The following is a 24,605-nucleotide window of genomic DNA, read 5'->3' on the forward strand; positions in this document are numbered from 1 at the left end:
TACTCTATTTATTGCGTTGATTACATTTTTATCTCCACGGAAGCTTAATAATAATAATAATAATAATAATAATCTTCACTAGTTTGAGGGAACGAGACAAACGGGAATAATAATAATATTAGGCAAACAGGAGTAGCTCACCTTCACGTTGAAGCGGCTGAAGATTTTGTTCATTTTGGACCCCTTAGGAAAATGCTTGTCGATCAGCCGGAGGAAGGTGCCGGCGATGTTGGTCCGGACACTCTTGGAGTATGGCGGGTTAAACCACACCCCATTCCGTTTCATTTTTCATTTTTGCTTGCTGCCGTTCATTGCAGTAGGTGGCGTTCGGTCAATGTACTTGATGTTGGCAGGTAATCCGCTGGCCGCTAATGCATTGCGTTGTATAGGGGCAGCATCGGCGAAAACGCCGCTGTCGGCAGATATGCTTGAGACGCGTCGAGCGATCATATCAGGGATGTTCCGTAGTATGGATTGTGGGTGATTGGACATGGCGTTGACGTAGAGAGGTGCGTCTCTAGGTTTACAATACGGCTGGAAATCCATATATGTGTGTGCATGTGCGTGCGTGCGTGTGTGCGCGCAGGCACGCGTGCGTGCGTGTGTGTAGTATTATAGTAATATACTAATATTTAAATGCAGATTAATTGGTGCACACAGCTGCTCCGTGCTACCACTCAAACTATGCTGCTATGATTGCTAGCGCTTTTACTGCATGCTCATGCTTTGCTGCTGGCTACGGTCACACGCACTGTACATCACGGTAACCATGACGACCTAACATCATGGTACATGCACACATGATACTCTAATCAGTAATCTCTATGCGACGTGGCATTCTACTTGTTATTCAACGTGACACTCAACCTAGCATTCTTTTGTGCGTGTCGCTCAACGTAAGTGGCGTGCGTCGTGGCACTTGACGTGGCATGCTAAAGTTTGCCTAGTTATATTTCGATCCGTTCTGCGTGTGGATCACTCTTGTCAGATCGTTGTGTTTCAACGGGTTGTGTTTTATCTTGTCCTCATCCTTGTTGTCTCGAACCATGGCTGCCTTAAGGTCAAAGATATTTGCGCCATGACGGTTCCGCGCCTCCCCAGTGAACTGGATGCTTTGGGCAGGAAATCTGCCCATGTGGATCGCCTGATTCAGACTTGTGAATCTACTCCGAGCGCGGTGAGTGGGGCAGGCAGCTGAGAACGCAAATTGTTGGCACCGTTTGCGCCAGCAGCGCCGTTTCATTTGAAATCTGCAGATGTTTGAGAGAAACGGAGTCGCAACTCACAGCGCTTTACCAGGTATAGGCTCGCCTTTGGCCTCTATTTGCAGCCAGAGTCAGCGCAAGTCCACTCCTCTACGCTCTAGTAGGCTATGTCGGTATGGGTGTCGGGGCTGACAACCTACTCACCAGTTCTAGTCCAGGAAGCGATCTTTGTGTCCCAGCACGCGCGGATCACTATGGAAGGAACTAAATCTGGTGAGCGAGCAGGCAAGAATCCCCCAGAGATCAGAGCAGCTGGGAATCCATTTATGGATATTATCTCGTGCCGGTACGCGGTACTTGTTTCGTTCCGTTTAGCCGAAGGTATGATCTCAAACAACTGAACGACGAAAATGATTCATCGTCGCCTCTTTGCAGTAGTTGCCGATACATCTTTGTTGGAGAGATTGCAACTAGATCTGTCACTCCCTCTGAGTCTCGGTAGAGCTCTGGCCCAAGCTGGCGAGAAGGAAACTGTTGACCAGCAACAACCTGGTTGGTGAAAGTTGTGCACCGTCAGACCGCTGTACAACTTCACACAAAGTAAGTAATAGTTACTAGTATAGTGTACATAGCATGGTTTGAACAGCGACATCACTCACACTCTCTGTGTTCGTGAGTCATACGCACTGGAGCTGCATTCACGCACTGACTTAGTCGTAGTGTCTCTGATCGTCAGGATGCTATACTGTACTACTACGTAACCACTGGAAATCTCACTGAGTCACTGAGGTGGTGTGTAACATCCAGCCCAGTGTCCAGTGTCCAGTGCAGTGCAACTGCCATCCTGCCACTTCAACTGCTCATGTTTTGCAGCACATACAGTATACTGACACAGTGGTCATCCCTACTTTAGTCTGCGCCCACTGACCCAGGCACAGCCTAACCCTGGCATCAAGCAATCATTATTGTTACATTATTGTACTAATAGGTCTACCCGTCATTGCCAGCAACAATCCTTGTTTTGTCAATATCAGTTCTGCAACCTCAGGCTGTGCAACTCCACACCAAGTCACTAGTACAGTGGACATAGCATTCTTTGAACAGCTGCATCTCTGTGTTTGTGAGTCATGTGCACTGGTCCTCTGAGCTGATTGCACAGTGCCATAGCCATGTATAGTCATCTTGTTGATGATCACAACCATCTTGTGGCAGTGTGACACCAGTTACATCCAACCCAGTGCAGTGCACCTTTCAATCCTGTCACTTCTACTGCTCATGCGTTGCAGTACCATACACCCAGTGGTCATCCCATCTTTAGTCTGCACCTAGGCACAACCCTAGCCCGGGCATCAATAAATCTAGTACTACTACTAGTCGGTCTACCTGTCATTAGTGAGTAAGGAACTCCCCCCCCCCCCCTCACACACACACACACACACACACACACACACACACACACACATACACACACACACACGTCTTGTACTTGTTGCTCACTGCCACAACTGGTCACGTGGGTCTCCCCGGGAGAGGGGAGAGAGACTCAAAAGGAATCTTGGAAAGATGACTCAATTGGCTATTGAACCACCCAACGGCCGACACCCCCTGAAATCCCCAAACTAGGGTGGACTTGAAATGATCCTACTTATGGGCTCACCACACCTCAGTAAGTGGGTGAAGACAAGGTGCAGAAAAAGGATTGACGGCATCAGGGTATCCGTCCCAGGATCCAACTGCAGGTACCCCTGCCCCCAGTGAAGGTAATACTTGGTACTAGTGTGGGTGGTAAATCAGAGTGGATCTGATATAAGCTTCACTAGCACCATTGATTACACAAGAGTTAATCTAGCCAGAAGCAGTCCATGGTTAACAGGTATGTATACTTCAAACAGAAAGTATATGAACCCTGAAACCAACAAAGACGGTAGGTACAACAATACACCTTCAAGCAGCACACACACACACACACACACACACACACACACACGCACACACACACACACACACAGTGCATCAATCAATCGAGTACTAGTAGTTGTCACTTTTGAGGTGCACTACCCAAGTAAGTCACAGGCTGGCCTATGCCAATGGTGTTCCAGTCTGCTCTAGTTTGCATGAGGGTTAGTACTGTTGCAGATGACACTGCAATCCCAACCAATTTTTACAGCCAGCTGTTGACGTGTTGCATGAATTCCGTCCGCCAGCAGATATGCTTGGGCCACTCTTGTTCAACTATCCATGTGGTTTTCCAGTATAACGCTCAGCCTTCTTGCCCTACGTTAGCTAGTATCTGCCACACTCGACAGGGGTTGTGTCCTGAAGCATGAACTCGCCTGCCTTCTAGGCCAACTCACATCCGCGTCCCACCCTCTGCCCTACGCTGCCTGTCTGCCCTTTTCAAGGCCACATCTGAGATATCATCCCACAGAATGCTGCATCTCTCAGCCTTAACCAAGGATGACCTGAGCTGGTGGCACCAGACTTTGTCAACATATTGAAGGTGGGTACACACCGTTAAGTTCTCCTGTGGTCATTGCACTCGTCCGCACCCTCTACTTATCTGTGTCCAGCAACACTAACTGTTTAGAGCATCATACTTGCCAGTCAACTCCAATGCCGGTGACTGATGCTCTGTACGGACCAAGTTGGATGCCTTCAGAACCTTTGCTCCCACAGCTGCGGAGCGGCTTGACGCCAAGGTCAAGCCGATCGGTGCAGTAAAGTTTGTCCTTCTATTTGGGCAAGCTCCCTTTGCTGCACGAGCAATGTTCCGGCGTAGAATGCGGGATAGCGGCCAGGAGCCCATCAAGCTCTCTCTCTCTCTTGGCTCTGCCAAGATCCTGCTCCGCAGTGAACCCTCTCTGACTCCTCTCTTGGCTCCGCTAAAATCCTGCTCCGGCAGTGGTAATGCAGATGAATGGGTGCACGCAGCTTCGTGCTTCCGCTCAAGCTATGCTGTTATGTCTGATAGTGCTGTTGCTGTGTGCTCATGCTTTGCTACTGTCTACGGTGGTGTGCACTGCACTTCACGGTGACTATGTCGGCCAAACAACATTGTGCATGCACGATTGGTACTCTATAGTCAGTTTCAAAAAGATTAGCAATCCTGACGATCACCCGGGGAGTTTGCCGTCTTACCGTATGAGCGCTCGAGCGCTGCCTGGAAAAACTCACTGTGAACTCGAAGTGTATATTCGATTCGTCATGGATTTTTTTTTTTTTTTACATACACAATGTTAATTTATTACTCAAATTTTGAAGATCAAAAGGAAAGCTTTGCAATAATAACAACAATAGAACGTAGCCTGCAGAATGTAAAAAGTCACTGAGTACAGTTTAATTCAATATCCATGTCCAGTATTTATAATAAAAATAATCTGCTGCAATTTATAGATTCTCACATGCGAGCAACCTGGGCCTCAGCAACAACCAGCTCAGCAGACTCCGGATGCCGAACCGATCGCTCACGGAAAAGACCCCGTGAACCCCGCAAACACATGATGCATGATCGCAACAGGGCAAATGAGAGACGGCATCTGATGTAAGATATTACGTGGGAGTACTGCTCCTTCCTCCTTTCCGCTCTCAATAACGCGATTCGGCGATAGAGTGATGTCGCCGCTCTTCCCATGCCACCACTTGCCGACAGCACAACAGGCATGAACGTCGCATGCTCCACCTCTCTCACTCTCTCTTCATAACATCGTCGCTTTTCTTTTTCATGGTGCCGATAGACAGTGGTGTGTGGTGCAGATCGATTTGAGCGTGCATGAGGATTAAAAACCCGTATATCAAGTAAAGTACGCTCAAAACGACTGCCCCACAAACCACTGACCGCTACATCAAGCCGCGCATGCTCCTCCACAATAGCAGACCTGTATCTCATTCTCTCTCCAGTGAGTGGCTGCAGCTGTGGCTCAATGGAGACATTGTGACAGGTCTCTTGAAGGAGAGAGGCTGTCACATCCCGGATCTCATTATGGCGGATAATGGTAAACCCACCAAGGGGACATGACAAGGCATGGTCAATACCATTGTCCCGTCCACAAGAGCAATGAGTTGGTAACCTCAGCGGCATCCAACCATAACGGAGGCACAAGCCGTCCATGAACTCAGCTTTGCTCAGTGAAAAACCATACTTTTTCAATGGACGGCAAGTCAGCCAACTCGAGGCGCCAGGTTCACGGGCGAGGACAATGGTGTGTCGCAAGGCGTCCGACGCATCATTGCTGATACGCCGTGCCGACTCCGCCTGGCTATGACGCACTTCCTTCTTCCTCTTCGCCTTCTCCCGCTGGATGCCAATCAGAGAATTCCCAATATCAGAAACACGATCCACGATACGCCGGGAGAGAGATGCTGTGATGGCGACACACGACTCATACTGGGCGCACAAAGTCATCGAGCTGACCAGGCCCAGGCCACCCAAACGACAGGGCATTGCTAGTACTTCCCTCAACACTGTGCCAGGCGTTGGCCGACCCGTCATTGCTGGTATAAGCTTCGGGGTTATCACGTCCTCCAGTGGCTGGAACTGGGACGGAGAAATAGACTGAACGCGGCATAGGAAAGCCCAGCGACTTCTCAAGCCCGAGACATATGCATAATATGCTGCCTGTGAACTCGAAGAAATATTCCGCGCGAAAGTATGAAAAATGACAACTCAATGACGTCGGTACTCGTACATGTTCGTCTGGTTTACAACAAACGAGTTCTTCCTCGCATCGATATGGAGTCAGAGACATGTCGAAAGTGTGGTAAATTTTGACGAGCGGGATGCGTCTGTTTTGTGACCAAATAGATTCTTTGAACTGCCGGGGTGCAATTTACTCTCACGATGTGACGAAAACGGCATCGACACAGACTCCTTCCCAAGGCCTCGAAGTGGCAAAGCTATCCGTGTGACTTCGACGACATTTTGAGAAAAGCAGATGCCTGTGAAAGCTGATAGAAGACGGCGTTGACTCCTAAATTCAAATAAATAATTGGCGATCTTCAAATACTAAAATAATTCTCAAACAGAAATCGATCGATCGATGTGCCGGTGTATTCAACAACACGTAGCTACAGCGCAATGACTTCCGAATTCCGTGTTCACTCACACGGTTTCAGTGTTGTGTGTGTTCACAACTTCACATGGCGTGAGCCAGTCAAGTGTCAGTCAGCTCGGCAGAAAACGCGAGCTCCAACAATAAGTCGTTTGGCGCAGCCACCTTCTTTGTCTTGTACCAGCTAGATCACCAAAACAATGAAAAAATGAAGAAAAAATGTTTGACTTGAAGATTTGTTGGGATTTGAACTCACAACTTAATGGTCAGCAGACAGCATTCATAACCACAAGGCCAAAAAGGAAGGGATAAATCGTGGGTTTTGATAACAAATCAATACTGGCTTCCAGGGCAAATTATAAACCATGGGAAAAGGCCAGAAACCTGGCCGAAATACTAACTCCTTAACGGTTGGTCCAATTATTCCGTAACCTTCACAGAACAATTTGCCGTGCCCTAACAAGCCGTTTTATGTACTTTGTTGTCCAAATTTCCCTTATCTTCATACTTTTTAAGACCCAAACCTGATTGCTAATCTTTTTGAAACAGACTGTAGGTGACTGTGCACTCTACGTGTCATTGAACGTGTCATTGAACGTGTCACTCAACGTGTGGGTGACGTGCGACGTTTCTTAGTTAATGTGTGTGTGTCTGTATGTGTGTGTGTGTGTATATATGTGTGTCCCATATGGTGCAGTGGTAAGCGCAGTCGATTTCCAATCGGGAGGTTGCGGGTTCAATTCCCGACGATTATAGTCGCACACGACTTTCTTCTCTTTCTCATTCTCCTACCTCTTCTTTTATTCTCCTGGGTGGTTACCAACAGGCAGTGTATGCACGACTATGTCGTGTGGTGTGTGTAAAAAAAAAGAAAAAGAAAAATGAAAAATAGGGATTCTTTGGCCAGAAAAAGCCATTTCAAAAACAGCTGTGTGGTGGATACCAGGCCAAAAATTAGTGTCGGTGAATTCATCAGCCTTGCAAGCTGTTGAATGGTGTAATCCCAGCACAAGTTGCTATGTCTAACATAGCTGTTCACTATCATCACTTCCGCAATGGGCATGTATGTGTATGAGTGTGTGTGTGTGTGTGTGTGTGTATGTGTCTGTGTGTGTGTGTGTGTGTGTGTGTGTTTGTGTGTGTGTGTGTGTTTGTGTGTGTGTGTGTTTGTGTGTGTGTGTGTGTGTGTTTGTGTGTGTGTGTGTGTATGTGTGTGTGTGTGTGTGTATGTGTGTGTGTGTGTGTATGTGTGTGTGTGTGTGTGTGTGTGTGTGTATGTGTGTGTGTGTGTGTGTGTGTTTGTGTGTGTGTGTGTGTGCATGTGTGCATGTGTGTGTGCATGCGCGTGCACGCGTGCGTGCGTGCGTGTGTGCGTGTGTGTGTGTGTGTGTGCGTGTGACGGTCAATTCTTCAGCCTTGCAAGCTGTTGAACGATGCAATCCCAGCACAAGTTGCTATGGCTTCTGCCGTAGCATTGCTATCATCGCCTCCGGCGATGGGCGTCAAAGGTCAAGGTCAAAGGTGTGCGTGTGTGTGTGTGTGTGTGTTTGTGTGTGTGCATGTGTGTGTGTGTGTGCTTGTGTGTGTGTGTGCATGCATGCGTGTGTGCGTGCGTGTGTGCCTGTGTGTGTATGTGTGTGTGTGTGTGTGTGTGTGTGTGTGTGTGTGTGTGTGTGTGTGTGTGTGTGTGTGTGTGTGTGTGCGGCGGTGTCGCACATGGTACGGTCACTACGGTACTGACCGTACGACTATTTGCCCAAAGCAGCCGTGGATCAAAATAATGCACTGATTTGGGCTGTAATTTCCCCCCCCCCCCCCCCCCCCACGAGTAAATTGTAGTTCAGATGGCTGACCGTACCACACTATATTGCCTTCCGACGCCCATGCTGTGTGTGTGTGTGTGAGAGAGAAAGTGTGTGTGTGTGTGTGAGAGAGAGAGAGAGAGTGTGTGTGTGTGTGAGTGTGTGTGCACGCGCATGCGTGCGTGCGTGCGCCATATGGTGCAGTGGTATGTGCAGACAATTTCCAATCGTGGGGTTTTACATCACGCCCTATAGTCTGTTTCAAAAAGATTTACAATCAGGTTTGGGTCTTAAAAAGTATGAAGATAAGGGACATTTTGACAACAAAGTACATAGAATGGCTTGTTAGGACACGGCAAATTGTTCTGTGAAGGTTTCGGAACAATTGGACCAACCGTTAGGGGTTAGAATTTCGGCCAGGTTTCCGGCCTTTTCCCATGGTTTACAATTTGCCGAGGAAGCCAGTATCGATTTTTTATCAAAACCCACGATTAATCCTTTCCTTTTTGGCCTTGTGGTTATGAATGCTGTCTGCTGACCATTAAGTTGTGAGTTCAAATCCCAACCTATCCTCAAGTAAAACTTGTTTTCATTGTTTTGGTGTTCAAGCTGGTACTGTACAAGACAAAGAAGATGGCTGCACCAAACGACTTGTTGTTGGAGCTCGCGCTTCCTGCTGAACTGACCGACACTTGACTGGCTCACGCTATGTGAACACATGGTGTGAGTTAATTATATGGAATTCATCGCGCTGTAGCTTTTTGAGATTTATTTTTGTATTTCAAGATCGCCAATTTATTTGAATTTAACAGTCAACGCCGTCTTCTATCAGCGTTCACAAGCGTCTGCTTTTCTCAAAATGTCGTCGAAGTCACACGGATACCTTTGCCAGGTCATGGCCTTGGGAATGAGTCCGTGTCGATGTCCTTTTCGTCACACGGTGAGTAATTTGCATCGCAGCTCAAAGAAACTAATATCTTGGTCACAAAACGAACTAGGACCCATGCCGCTCGTCAACACTTTCGTTTCAACATGTCCTCTGTGACTCTATTATCGATACGAGGAAGAACTCATTTGTTGTAAACCAGACGTAAATGACTGTATCAACGTGAGCGAGTAGTCATTTTTCCTGCTTTCGCACGGAATATTTCTTCGAGTTCACAGTAAGTTTTTCCAGGCAGCGATCGAGTGCTCATACGGTAAGACACCAAACTCCGCGAGCGATTGCCAGGATTGCAAATTTTTTTAACGGACTGTAGACGACGGCTAAAATGGCCAACCGGACAACAAAGAAGTTGAGGCCAAAGACAATGATTTTATTTCTTGCGCATGCATACATACGAAGTGACGTAATAGGAGTCGGGTTGCTACAGTACTCCCCTGGCAGGGGTGAGGTCGGGAGGAGTGAGGCACGATAAACAAGAAAAAGAGAGAGAAAGGAAGTGTGGCATGTACAAGGCGGAAAGGAAATAAAAAATAGAATACAATATGTACAAGAGAACGATGTGTGTTTTTGAAATTTGTTGACAACGTGGCAACAAAGACCGAAACAAAAGTCAAAGAGCAGAAAGTGGAAAACAGAGAGATGCATGACAGGGGCAGGTTGACGTGTCAGAGGTGTGTTAACGTGACAGAGGCGCAGGGCATGGCAGAGGCAGAAAGAAAGAAAAGAGGAAAAGTACGCATAACAGAGAAGTGTTATCATGTCAGAGACGGCTGCATGTTGTAGGCTTGGTGAGGTACCAGCAGGAGGACTGCATTGGGGCGAGGTGTGCCGGTTGAGGTGGGGACTGATGGAGGCGTGCACAGCTCCACTTGTAAGTCCTGTGAGCCGTGCGTATGCCTGCGTTCGTGCACTGTTAAGCTGGTACGGACGGTGGAGGTGGTGATGGCAGGATAAAAACTCCGAAGAGTGCATGTCGGGGTCACCAATTTTGGGGTTTTACGTCGGGCCCTAGATGACGGCTACAATGGCCAACCGGACAACAAAGAAGTTAGGGCCAAAGAGAATGATTTTATTTCTTGAGGATGCTTGTGTATCAGAAGGTTGCGGGTTCGAATCACGTCGGGGTCACCGATTTAGGGGTTTTACATCGGGCCCTAGATGACGGCTAAATGGCCAACCGGACAACAAAGAAGTTGAGGCCAAAGAGAATAATTTCATTTCTTGCGCTTGCTTATGTATGAAGTGACGTAATAGGAGTCAGGTCACTACAAGGTTCCGGGTTCAATTCCTGACGATTATGGTCACACACGTCTTTCTTCTCTTTCTCATTTACCTAGCTCTTCGTTCATTCTCCTGTGTGGTTACCAATATACAGTGCATGCCAGAACATGTGGTGTGGTGTGTGTATGAAAAAAGGAAAAAAAACGCAAAAAAGGGGTTCACTGGACAGAAAAAGCTACTTCAATCAGCTGTGTGGTGTAGACCAGGATTAGTGGCGGTCAATTCATCAGCCTTGCAAGCTGCTTAATGGTGTAATACCTGCACAAGTTGTTATGTCTAATATAGCCGTTCGCTGTCATCGCTCCCACGATGGACATGTCAGAGTCGGAGTCTCAGTGTGTGTAAGTTGGGGGGGGGGGGGGAGGGGCTCACACACGTATGTAAGTGTGTGATTGCGCGTACCGGACTCACTCGATTAGAAGCCCCTCTCGAATAAAAGCCCCTCTTGAATAATAGCCCCCCCCCCCCCCCTTTTCAAGCACTGTTTAAAAACATCTCTCGAATAGAAGCCCAGACTACTATACGCGTGGGGTGACCAGGTAGTGCCATGTATGTCAATTGCGTAAAAGAACATCTCGTGAATGTTCATAGTGGTACATGTCCTGGCCAACGTAGTGTGTGCAAACTAACTCAGGGCCGAGTTGCTGTGAATGTGAAGGTTTTAGAGATTTGATTGGAATACTGGTACGGAATGAAACAATATAAAACCCTCTCGAATAGAAGCCCGTCTTGAATATAAGCCTCGTCAAAATTGGTATAGTAAAATAAAAGCCCCGGCTTATAATCCAGTGAATACTGAATACTGTATGTGTGCGTGTGTGTGTGTGTGTTGTGTGTGTGCGTGTGTGTGTGTGTGTGTGTGTGTTGTGTGTATTTGTGTGTGTGTGTGTGTGTGTGTGTGTGTGTGTGTGCATGTGTGAGTGTGTGTGTGTATTTGTGTGTATGTGTGTGTGTGTGTGTGTGTGTGTGTGCATGTGTGAGTGTGTGTGTGTATTTGTGTGTATTTGTGTGTGTGTGTGTGTATATGTGTGTGTGTGTGTATGTGTGTGTGTCTGTGTGTGTGGGTGTGTTTGTTGTCTGTGTGTGTGGGTGTGTTTGTGTGTGTGTATGTGTGTGTGTGTGTGTGTATGTGTGTGTGTGTGTGTGTGTGTGTATGTGTGTATGTATGTGTATGTGTATGTGTGTGTGTATATGTGTGTATGTGTGTGTATGTGTGTATGTGTGTATGTGTGTGTATGTGTGTGTGTATGTGTAATAACATGATAAGTCTCGTTATAAGACTTTTTCTATGTCCCAACTTGCCATAGATTATGTAGTAACGAGGGATGACCTGTACACAGTATTGAACTCTTGAAGGACATAGTCATCACAGTGTAGAGTTTTAAATACATTTCGTTTCATGCAGGTTTTCACTACTGATGGAAACTTCATTACCATGTTCGGATCAGAGGGAGAGTCAGATGGTCAGTTCAAGAGCCCTCAGCACATTACCGAGGATAGGCATGGACACGTCCTGGTCACTGATAGTAACAACGAACGTGTTCAAGTAAGCTGATCAGTGATTAGTTTGTCTTACCTTTTTGCTTCTAGCACTACTTCTGTTGCCGAGATACATCATACACTGTGGCAAGAGTGTGAAGCTGTAATTGCAATGCCTTTGACCATTCTAGATTGAGAAATCTCACCATGTGCTAGACTGGCAAGATGAAAACCTTCTACTGAGGTGGATTGATGACACTCGAGCCATTGCTGAGTGAAATACATTCATTTGCAGTGTGGATATTGTGACAATTAGAAACAAGAAACCAGTGATATACGGTTTCTTTTAGGCCACGTCGAACACTTTCTCATCGCCCTTCGTATATATCCAGGGGGTTTTAGTGAACAAAAAGCAGCGAAATGAAAGCAATCTCTGGTGGAAGGGGGAGAACATCTTCAGCCAATCAACAAACCCTGGACTATGTGCACAATGACCCCTGCTGCATCTGCACGAATAGACCACATAGCTGCAGTAGCTGTGGACCACGTGATATGAGCTATGCCATCAGGGACCGTGTCTATAAACTCATTAGTTGAGCTTGAGTAGGGTGAAGAAGATTTTTTGAAGACTGCCACTTAAATATATATAGCTCTCCTCTGCAATCCAGACCACCACCAGATACGCACATTTATAGAAACACTCCATTTCCAGCACGACAAACACCTCGTGAAGACCAGATAGCAGTGTAAGTCAGTATTGCTCCTGGAAGGTGAGAACAGACGTTGAGGAGTCTCGATCATTCACAACGCTGTCAATTCCAAACCAGCTAGTCAAAAACTTGCATTAGGAATATCAGTAAAAAACAGTGGTAGCAACGTCGGCAATAGTAATGCAAGAAAATTGGTTGTAAGCCCAGCACAGCCTTGTAACTGTTGTATTATGATGTAATGCATTACGTAGCCATGCAAGAGCATGCGCGAGATACGCATCTCGCAGCTGCCTACTTTCATGCAGCATCCTTTAGATGTGCGGTTCTTATGATTTGCCTACAATGGCCAAGTGAGAATATAATCCTATCGTAAACAACTAACTTGTTTACCCCGAAACATGGTGTCAGAAGTAAACTAAATAAACGCCCTAGAATTGTCGCAGTAGCGCCACCGGTGCAAGAGGTAAAATGGCAGAAGCAGCCGGATTTACCCCGCCGTCGATGGATTGGCAAGCCGCAGATTTACCTGATGAATTCGAGCGGTTCCAACAATACTGCCTTCTAGTTTTCCAAGGGCCCTTTTCCGACAAGTCCGACAAGGAAAAGGTCGCCTATGTCATGCTATGGATCGGGAGAACTGGTGTTGATGCTTTCAATAGTTTCGAGTGGGATAATGCAAGCGACAAATCCAAAGTAGCTGCCGTCTTCAAGAAATTTAATAAGCATTGCAGCCAACTGGCTCGGTTTGAGCTTCAGAAATACCGCCAGCAACCCGACGAGTCTGTAGATGATTTCTTTGCGAGGTGTAAGAAGAAGACGTCCAAGTGCAAGTTCAGGGACGCTCAGGAGACTAACGATCGCCTGATAGAACAGCTAATCGTGGGGACGAAGCACTCGAAAGTGCAAGAACGCCTGCTGGAGGGTGGTAGTGATTTGACTCTGGACGAAGCGCTTGACAAGGCCCGTACTTATGAAGCAACACAGCGCCACATGGAGCAGCTGTCCACCGCCACCAGCAGCAGCCGTCTACCTGAAACAGTTCACGCCATTTCCAAATCTGTGGGACACGCAGACTGCGGCAAATGTGGACGAACCCACCACCCAAGCAAGTGCCCAGCGCACGGCTCCACCTGCAACAAATGCGGGAAGGCGAATCACTGGGCAAACGTATGCCGTTCGCAGGGGAGAGACGAGGCACATGGAAGGGGCCAGCAACGCGGACGCTGGCGCCAGAGGAGCCCCAGCCCGCGGGAGCGCTACCCCCAGAGGAGCCCCAGCCCACGGAGATGCTTCGACGCACTGCATTTCGACGCCGTCATCATCGACAGCGTCGAGCGTCACCAACCGCCACTAGAGCGAGAGGTGTTCGCGACCCTCAATGTCAGCCTGGACAACACCAACAGACCGGCCACCTTGAGAGCCAAGGTGGATACGGGCGCCCAGGGCAATATATTGCCGCTGAGAGTGTTCTGCCAAATGTTTCCCCAGCACGTCGGACCAAACGGATACCCAAAGCCGAAGTCCGTGAAGCCGTCAAGTACCACCCTCACAGCGTACGGCGGATCCAAGATAAAGCAATGCGGAACCCGTCCTATTCCGTACTCTTACGATGGCAAGAGTCAACTCGCTGACTTCTACATCACGGACTGCCCTGGCACTGCTATCATCGGCCTCCCGACAGCGACAGCCCTGCAGTTAGTCACGCTGAACTGCGCTGTCCAGGAGAAGCCAGCGAGCATCCGACACAAGGACGACCTGATGAAGCAATACCCGAAGTGCTTCGATGGCATTGGGAAATTCCCAGGCAAGTACCACATCGCAATGGACCCCAACGTCGTCCCGGTTGTACACCCTCCACGCCACCTCCACGCCATCGCACTGAGAGACGAGATCAAGACGGAGCTGGAGGACATGATCCAGAACGGCATCATCACCAAGATCCAGGAAGGCGAACCAACAGCATGGGTGAACAGCCTCGTGTTCCGCCTCAAAGACAATGGCAAGCTACGCCTGTGCCTAGACCCCAAGGACCTCAATCACGCCATCCTGCGAGAGCACCACGTGGTCTCCACCATTGAGGAGATCACCCCGAAGTTGAGAGGTGCCAAAGTGTTCTCGATCGTCGACGTCAAATGTGGGTACTGGAATGTGGAGCTCGACGACGAATCCAGTTACCTCACCACCTTCAACACACCATTCGGGCGCTACAGATTCCTTCGCATGCCATTCGGCCTCAAGATGTCGCAAGATGTCTTCCAAGCAAGAATCGACCAGACGTTCGAAGGGTGCTCAGGCGTCACCGGCATCGCAGACGACATCGTCACATACGGGACGTCAGACGAGGACCATGATCTCAACATGCACCAGATGATGGTTCGCTGCGAACAATCTGGTCTCAAGTTGAACCCAGACAAATGCCGCATCAAAGAGCACAAGATCAAGTTCTTCGGCATCATCTGCAGCGCTGACGGAATACAGCCCGACCCGAAGAAGATCTCAGCGCTGAAGCAGATGGAGCACCCCGAGAACGAGGACGAGCTCCAGACGTTCCTCGGGCTAGTCACGTACATGAGCCCGTTCATACCGAATGCCAGCACACTGACCGCGCACCTGCGTGAGCTGACCAAGCCAGATACACCGTTCGCCTGGACAGACAGCCACCAGCGCACCTTCGACAAGGTCAAGGCCGCCATTTCGACAGAGGTAACGCTCAGTTACTTTGACCCAGGCAAGGCAACGACACTACAAGTCGACGCTTCCATGAAAGGTCTCGGCGCCACTCTGCTGCAGGACAACAAGCCTGTTGCATTCGCCAGCAAGAAGCTTACCGAGACGGAGTCTCGCTACGCCAATATTGAGCATGAGCTCTTAGCTGTCGTATACGGGTGTGAAAGATTCCACACCTACCTATTCGGTCAGTCATTCACAGTAGAATCCGACCACAAGCCGCTGGAGTCAATCAAGCTCAAGCACCTCCGCGCAGCCCCGCCGCGTCTACAGCGCATGCTGCTGAAGCTGCAGCCGTACGACATGACCATCAAGTACCGCCCCGGAAAGGACATTCCGATCGCAGACGCGCTATCCCGACTGTCGCCAGAGGAAACAGAGCCAATTGAGGACCTCGACGTCAGTGTACACGCCGTGTTCCCGCAATTCAGCGATGCAGCGATGACGAGGATCCGCGAGGAGTCGGCTAAAGACGCCGAGATGTCAGCACTGAAGGAGATGATCTTCAGTGGCTGGCCATCAGAGAGGAGCGCGGTGCCGGCAATTCTGCTCCCGTACTGGAATTTCCGCGACAAGATGAGCACCGAGGACGGTCTCATCCTGAAGAGCAGTCGCGTCCTGATTCTCCCGCCAATGAGGGGGGAAATCCTCAGCAAGCTGCACGCCAGCCACCAAGGCATAGAGAAGACCAAGCTGCGAGCCAGAACGTCCCTCTTCTGGAAGGACATCAACAAGGATATCGAAGCAACTGTCTCATCTTGCACGACGTGCCAGCGCCACCAGAGCAGTCAAGCCAAGGAACCACTGATGCAGCCCGATATTCCGCCAAGGGCATGGCACACCTTAGGCACGGACCTGTTCTACCTCGGCGGGTCAGAATACCTCATTGCCGCCGACTACTACTCCAAGTACTTTATCACCCGGAAGCTGCCTGCCGGACAAGCGACCAGCAGGGCCATCATCCAGCACCTCAAGGAGATTTTCGGTGAGCACGGCATCCCAGCCGTGCTGAAGTCGGACAACGGGCCGCAATACAGCAGCCATCTGTTCGCGGAGTTTGCTGCCGAATATGGATTCCGCCACAGTACGTCGTCGCCACATCACCCGCAGAGTAACGGGTTTATCGAATCGCAAGTCAAGATCGCTAAGAGAGCTCTCGAGAAGGCAAGGGAGAGCGGGACCGACCCGCACTTAGCACTGCTGTGCATTCGCGCCACCCCAGTGTGCCAGGGCTTACCGTCGCCGGCCGAGATGCTGTTCGGTCGTCAGGTACAGGACAACCTGCCTCGCAAACACCAGCGCGACACTCGGGACGAGGCCATCCGACAGAAGCTCGAGGAACGGCAGGACCAGCAGAAAGTACACCATGACCAGCGAGCGCAGTCTCTCCGCCCCCTAGTTCCTGGTCAGCACGTCGGCATCCGCAGCCCGACCACGCACCTGTGGGAACCTGGTATCGTAACCCAGTCTGTCAACGGGCCACGGTCATACATGGTGCAGCCTGACCATGGGACAGAAGTGCGGCGCAACCGTACCCACCTCAGAGAGAGGCGGGTCCACTTCCCGCCGGATGCCAGTCTCGCAGGCCCTCAGCCGTCGAGTGACGTGCCGTCGCCGTGGAGCGACGTTAGCCAGTCTCAGCCGCCGTCACCGTGTGACGTCAGCCAGCCTGCTGAACCTGCCACCCAGCTGTATCGAACACGGTCTGGCCGCGCAGTCGCACCCAGGTCAATCCTGGATGTGCAGGGCCAGAGAGGCCTCATGGACCTGTTCGCTTATGTCACAGTAGCTGAGGTGCCATTGTTATATTGTACATAGAGCTATTGTTGGATACTATGTCTCTGTATTGTTAGCACGCCGTCGTGTGCCATTCATGATTGTTACCTTGTACATAGAGCTATTGTTGGATGTTATGTTCTATATTGTGAACACGCCGTCATATACGTACGGTATGTTATGTAGGTTGTTAAACTCCTTTATGACGAAGGGGATGTTGTATTATGATGTAATGCATTACGTAGCCATGCAAGAGCATGCGCGAGATACGCATCTCGCAGCTGCCTACTTTCATGCAGCATCCTTTAGATGTGCGGTTCTTATGATTTGCCTACAATGGCCAAGTGAGAATATAATCCTATCGTAAACAACTAACTTGTTTACCCCGAAACAGTAACTACATCATTATTAATGTAACTATTCCGTAAAATGTGACATGTCACAGGTTGTACGTGTGCAAAACAAGATTAAATCGTATCCATTTTGAAAGGATCGGGAGAACTTCAAAGTCAAAAGATCAGTCGGGGAAGTAAGCTGCCTTAAAAGAGAGAAAATGCGAGACCCACCAGGACTTGAACCCAGGGCCAGCTTGCTTGTCATGAGCAAATCTTATTCAAATTTACATTTTGTGGGATTTTGCCATTGAATTTTAAGAGGAACTGTCACGTAAAGATTCCTAGCCTTGTCTTGTGATGATAGAAAAAAATGTTGTTTTACCGAAGGTTGCACTGCTGCACATGTGGCTCGGAAAGGAAAGATGAGGGGAGCTTGTCACCTGCGTCTTTAGCGGATTCATCGTTATCAGAAGAATTACATTCACCTAGTTTTGATTCTTCTTGGCTCGGGTTGGTTTTGTGATCGCCGACCGAAGGTGCCGTGGTGCTGTTCTCGCCTTATGGTGCTGTTTTCACTCAGTTTCGTAATGTTCCCCCACATGAAATGGACCAAGACCTTTTACTTGCATGCCAAAAAGATCCTTGTGGAAGAAATTAAAAAGATTGCAAATGTTCAAATAACTACGTAGGTACACATGGGTCTCTACCTTTTGGCATTCTCGTTATGCACGACATACCCATGTGTGCAGCTCTGGTGTCCAAGTTCACGAGGCATTAGTGCACCGAACATCGAAGCAGCTGCAGTGTAGGTCGTTTGACCAGCACACGGGCTTGACTACATTTTGAGGATGAATGTGCAAGTGGAGATTTAGTCCGGCGTGGCATCACACGGTACTTTTCGACAACTGTGGGCACCTTCATTTCAAATCCTGAAAACTGTCACCCAAGGGAAGTAATGGCGTTGACAGTTCCTCCATTCCAAGTTCATAGTGAGATGGTTACTCTAGTATACTAGTATTCGGATAACCTCAATCTGTGGACAGCATCCTCTGTGGTCCTTTGTGGACTCGTCAGCGCAGCAAAGGGAAAATGTGGGCGAACCTGATACATGGAGCAATGAAAAATATTTTCCAAAGCCAGATTTAAATAAGGTCCAAAAGCATGTAGCCCGAGTGCTCAAACTGACACGTCAGTGAGCTGTGCATAACGCAGGCAAACAGCAAAGGCACTATCCCGCACGAAATTGCTCACCTACTACAGTTCTGGACATGGAAACCCAGTGGATTGACCTGGGCCGGCGTCCTCAGTGCGTACAGAACGTTGTGTACTACAGTCATGTTGATCTGAGGTCACTGCAGTGCACTGGTCACTGCAGTGACCAGTGCACTGCAGTGACCAGTGCACTGCAGTGACCAGTGCACTGCAGTGACCAGTGCACTGCAGTGACCAGTGCACTGCAGTGACCAGTGCACTGCAGTGACCAGTGCACTGCAGTGCATATACACCAACATGTACATGTATATGTAATGCATGTGTGTACTGCTTATCCACGGTTGAATGACCAGCGCCCTGGGGCCGCTAGACGTGTGACCGGATTTCCATGTCCACGATCGCACGACAGTACAAGAGCTGGAGCAAAATACCGAATTTTACGGTGTGTGGGCTCACCGGAGTCTAAGCCGCACCCGCCTTTTCGGGTCCACCATCTGTATTTGTATTGCCATCTGCTGTATAAGCCACCCGCCCATCAGATTTCGAATGTTTTGGCAACCTAACTTTAAGATGGTTATCATCATAATACAGACAATGGTTAAAAGGTTGAGAAGCATGACCGGAGTTCTACAAAGGTTGTCTACTTTGCCCTTCACTCAGAACTGACAACATGTACAATAAGAAGCTTTGCACTAGTATAATGATGGGCTGCAGTACATGAAGAGTAGCTGAACAACACCATGCATGCATTATATTTGTAGAGTGCTGTAGCGCTGGTAGTCATTCCTAGCATCCCCAGTCTTAGCTGCAGGGGTCATTTTGCAGTTTTGTATGCATTTCAAAGTGCGGAACACCTCAGAAAATCCGGTACTCAATCTGCGGGCAGAATTGTTTTGCCCGTAGGCTTGTTTCACCTGAGAATTTTCAACCAGGGTTGAAAGTCTGTACAAGGGAAAAATAAGTGGGTGTTCACATCAAGACAGTTGACTCTCGTCAAATACTGATATGCCGCCAAAAGTCCACTTCTAGAGTCCTATATAGTCACTTGAAAGCATTCGCGCACAATGTTCCTGTGCAGTGCTGTTCAAACTTGTTCCTGTGCAGTGCTGTTCAAACTTGTTCCGGTGCAGTGCTGTTCAAACTTGTTCCTGTGCAGTGCTGTTCAAACTTGTTCCTGTGCAGTGCTGTTCAAACTTGGCGCGAGATATGCACAGAAGTACGGTAGTAAGATTTCTAGATTTCAATCGTCCCCCGAGGGGAGGGTTGAAATCCACCCTGTATGAAATTTCAAACCGGATCAAGCACAATGCGGCTTGTTAACGCTCCAGTCAATCTGTGTTCATGGTGGGTTGAAACTTGACTCTTGACTGAAACGCCTCATGTAAACACAGCCTAGTGGACTTGCCAGCGCAGCACAGAAAAAAAAAGGCTAAACCGTATACTTTGGTTTACACACCCTTAAGAGGAATCAAACGCATTCCTGCTGCAACTCAGAGTTTCACGGTTTTAACCGATTATCAGAAAGCAACTTGACTACAATTTTCAGAAGATGTGATTGATATAGGCTGCAAGCTTGGAACATAGCGCGAATGGATGATCCGGGCTGATAGTCTAATTATGAAAATAATTGCGTGAGTTGGTTGATGGGTTCAAAAATAGGGGCAAACAAATAATACACTTTAGGCCTAGGCTCATGAAACCACATGTTCTTTTGAGGGAGGCAAGAAGAAGAACAATGGGGTAATTATGAGCAGCACCTCACCTGCGACTGCGGGTAATGAAAAGGTTATGTGACGGCTGATGGTGAGAATTTTGAGAGGTAGTACTAATTTTCATGCCTGCACTTGCTAACTAGCTCCGATCTTTTGTTGATTTTGGCACGCTTGTCCGCCTGAAGGATCTCCAGCTTCTCTCTTAGGCACAGAGGACAGCGCTTGGTTATGTTACTGTAACCTGGAGTCTGGGCGATAACTGACCAACCAAGACTGTACTCGCTATTTTGACGCTTCAGGTTCCAGACACACTTTGATAGTTCTGTGCTCTTCTCATGTCTCTCCTGTCTGAATGATGGTGGATGGTTGCTGTGTCTCTTCTTGAATTCTGGCTCTGTATGACCGATATGCTCCTTCTGTCTGTCCTCTCCGGTTACTTGGACGGTTACCTTATACACAATTGAGCTGATTTGGCAGTTGCCGTCCGTTGGGCACTGTGTTTTGTCTCTGCAGTTGCATCGTCTTTCCTTGGGCTGTCTGTCGTTGTTTCCACTCTTCCGTTGAACTGAGTTGTTGTGTGACTTGACCATTGCAGACATATTCGGTATACAACTATAGCTTACTTTAACTGTATTCCGGTTGAAGATCTTGTGTAGTCTGGATCCTGCGGGGAAGTGTATTTCGAGTAGTCGCAGGAATCTCTGTCCGATGTTTGTGGCTACTGTCTTGCTGAATGGCGGGTTGTACCAGATGATATTCCGCCGCCTGTTTTTTTTCTTTTTCTTGCTTGAATCCTTGTCTCTCTCTTCCAAGTACTCTAGTCCTTCGGTATATCCACTGTTCCTAAGTGCGCTGTAGCCGCTGTTGTATAGTGGTGCGGCTTCTCTGAACGCGTCTTGGTTGGATGAAATATCGGTTAGCCGCCTGCTAATAGCTTTCGGTATTTGCTTGATGATTGTTGGCGGATGATTCGATTGGCTGTGGACATAGACCGGTGTATCGTTCGGTTTTCTATACGGGCTATATGTTCCGTCTGCTAGGTTCAGCGCCACATCCAGAAAAGTCACAACCTTCATACCGGTGTTGATGGTTAGTCATAGTCTGAGGTTGTTGAATATCTTGCAAACTGTCTTCCTCATTCGGTTTGCTTCGCTGCCTGCCACGTCTCGTAGCCCTGCTAGACCGTCATCACGCTACAGTTTGACGTCACTGCTGTTGATTTCGTGTGCAATCTTAGACAGTGCATAAGTCCCAACTAGCTCGCATACTTTGGCATCGTCGAAACATCCCATTGTCACGTCGAATAGTCCTCTCCGTTCTTCTTCATCCTAAGTATTGTCTCCACTGAATAATAGCGACTTTCGTGAATGCAGTATGATGTCTTTGTCTTGTTTGCTAATACCGGTGTTCAGCAAACTTGATAGCGTGCAGAAGAAGATCTTCCGAAATCGACGGATAATATTCCAAAATATCGAAACAGACAAATTCATACTCCGGCTTCCTCTCGATGGCTTGGAACCAGTCAATCGATGCGGCTGTATTCTTCCAGGAGTTGATTGATAACGCTCCCCTTACATCTCGGCCAATTCCCGATAGTATCGTTTTTGGTTTATAAAGTTTGAATTTTTAGGCCTGCAAGAAAGTAAAATATCGCTCAAACACACACACACACACACACACACACACACACACACACACACACACATACACACACACACACACAAACACACACAGATACGGTCTCTGAACTGCAATAAAGAAAATAAAATATTTCGGCCCTGGGCATCATCAAGATTGACTGTAAAAAATCAAGAAAGTTTACTGATAAAATTTGTCTCATTGTGTGTATACCATATTTTCCAGTGTACATGTATAAGCCGCACTTCCAACGCTCAAAATACACTCAAAAATGTGGGTTGCAGCTTATACTCCGATGATCGGTAATAAATTACTAGGGTTGATGTCTGTATTTTGTGGAAAACAATTTGGGTTGCGGTGTATACTCCAGTGTGACCTATACTCTGGAATATACGGTATGTGCGTGTGTGTGTTGTTGTTGTTGTTGTTGAAATTTTATTTTGTATCGCAGACCAAACGGGCAATGGTGCCCTATATTATGATGGCGATAAAGTAACGGCCGAGAGCCAAGGATACAACGAGCAAGCCTCCACGAAAGAGAGAAAAACACAGAAAACACAGACTGCAAATACTCAAAAAGAAAAAAAGAGAAAGGGAAAAAAAGAAAAAGAAAGAAGAAGAAAGCACAGTTGAGTCACAGTTGAGTCACGACTCCAAGTCCAAGCCTAGATGCTGGCTAACCATAAAAATAAACCTTTAAAAGTCTCTTGAATGATCTATGGCAGGCGAGGGACTTGAACTCTTGGGGCAGGGCGTTCCATAATTTAACAGCAGAAACGAGCGGCCGACAGTCACCAGAGACTCGCCTGGTGGCAGGGACAACATACGCATTTGGATCGTTGATCCGAGTGACGCCTTCAGTCTGGCGACGTAGGCGCTTGGACAGGAGATTACTAATTCTGGCGGTGTGGATACGAAGCATGAGGAGGCGGAGTTTACAGTGGGCGTTTTGGATGATGGGGATGAGGCCTAGACGGGTGTAGATGGGATCTGTGTGGGAGGGGAATGGCTGGTTGGCAACGCAGCGGATACATCGCTTGTCGAGGACCGAAAGCTGATGCCGTTGGTGCGCAGAGAGAACCGAGAAGAAGGCATTAGATCCATACAACATGTCCGGTAGTATTAACGATCTGTAAAATAGCAGGGCTTGTTGCTCAGTTAAGCAGGAGCGAATGGCTCGCAGCGCCGTCAGTTTCTGGAGGTCTTCCGTGTAATAGTTGCAACTTGAGTCTCCCACCGAAGCTGGGTGTCGAGATGTAAACCTAGATATCGAGCATTTGTGGTCTGAGCTAGGGAATTTCCATTGCATTCTATGTTAAGTAACAAGGGCTGCCTGCGAGACGCATGAAGGGCTAGAACGTGGGTTTTGGAGGGATTTAGTATTAAGCCTCTTTCTTCCAGAAAGTTGGCCAGGTTGGAGACTGAACGGGAGAGGGTTAAATTCAAGAATTCGACGGATTGACTGATGGCGTCTAGCAGGATATCATCAGCAAACAGCTGTGAGTGGGCTGGAGCTGTGATCTGTTCTATTTCCATTGTGTAGATGGAGAATAAAAGAGGACCCAGCACACTTCCCTGAGGAACACCACACTCACAGGGAGAGAGGGCGGACGACTGGCCATTGCTCAGGACGACTCGCTGACGGCGGTCAGTTAGGTAGCTCATGAACCAACTGAGAGCCGTTGAGGTAATACCAAGCTGAAATAGATCTGTAACCAAAATTTGGTGTTTGACCTTATCGAAGGCCTTGCTCATATTGACAAGTACAAGACCTGTATGGCGCTGCTGATCCGCTGCCTCCAAGTATCTGTCTACAGCCAATGTCAGGGCATCTTCTGTGGAGTGAAGTGGGCGATATGCCAACTGGTTTGCGGGGAACAAGGAATTTCCGGAGAGGAACTTACAGAGTCTCGTGTGGACTACCCGTTCTAGGACTTTGGAAACTATTGGTAATAACGATATTGATCTATAGTTCTTAGCGACAGCTTTGTCGCCTGACTTGAAGAGGGGACGAACATCCGCAATCTTCAGAGATGCAGGAACAACACCAGAAGCCAGAGATGCATTGATTAGTATGGTGAGGGACGGTGCAAGGACAGGAGAACAGTGTTTGAGGATTGCAGCTGGAACCTGGTCGCTGCCTGCAGCTTTGCGCACGTCGATGTTGGAGAGCAGCTTAGCGATCTCTTGCACACTTGCTGGAGCAAATTCTTCGAGGCATTCCTTCTTCGTGGGACCCAATGGGGCTGAGAGACGTAGTGGTCTAGTTGGGTCTGACACAACACCGCTGAATTGGTCACTGAGCTGTGAGACACTGACGGCTGGTGGAACTGAGGACTTGTTACGACCGCTGAGGTAGTTGATGGTCTGCCAGGTTTTTCGTGCGTTGGCCTGACTAGCAGCAAGAAGGTCCCTAAAGTAGATGGCTCGGAGATGTCGTGACATACGCTTGGCTTCGTCTTGGGCAGAAGTGAAGACATTGCGTAGTGCCGGGTCTGCAGGTGATGCTTTCCACCGTCGATGGGCCGCGTCACGTCGCTGGACTAGGTCATGTAGAGCTGGCGTCTTCCAGGGGAAGGATTTCCGGGTAGGAGCTCTTGGGCGGTGTAGACGGATAGGAGCATGAGTGTTCAAGGCCGCGACAAGTTTCTCCAGCCACATATCCCACATTTCATCTTCTGTCCGCGCAAAGCAGAAGTTCTCTAGATCGCTATTTAGAAGGTGGTGTGCAAAT

At 48.4% G+C, this 24,605-nt stretch overlaps 1 protein-coding gene across 4 annotated transcripts in view; it reads left to right on the top strand.

The window, feature by feature from the left end:
• LOC135811236 (RING finger protein nhl-1-like) overlaps positions 1 to 24,605 on the top strand; it is a 243,889-nt gene that overhangs the window by 216,139 nt on the left and 3,145 nt on the right. For 3 of the 4 annotated variants that reach the window (XM_065324435.1, XM_065324434.1, XM_065324436.1), the window contains one exon: positions 11,688 to 11,828. The exons of the other annotated variant lie outside the window; for it this stretch is intronic. In XM_065324435.1, the coding sequence (XP_065180507.1) occupies positions 11,688 to 11,828 (141 nt within the window). The remainder of the gene's footprint in view (positions 1 to 11,687; positions 11,829 to 24,605) is intronic. 4 annotated transcript variants of the gene reach the window in all.

The sequence above is a fragment of the Sycon ciliatum genome, chromosome 3 (genome assembly GCF_964019385.1).
Source record: "Sycon ciliatum chromosome 3, ocSycCili1.1, whole genome shotgun sequence".
Taxonomy (NCBI): Eukaryota; Metazoa; Porifera; class Calcarea; order Leucosolenida; family Sycettidae; genus Sycon; species Sycon ciliatum.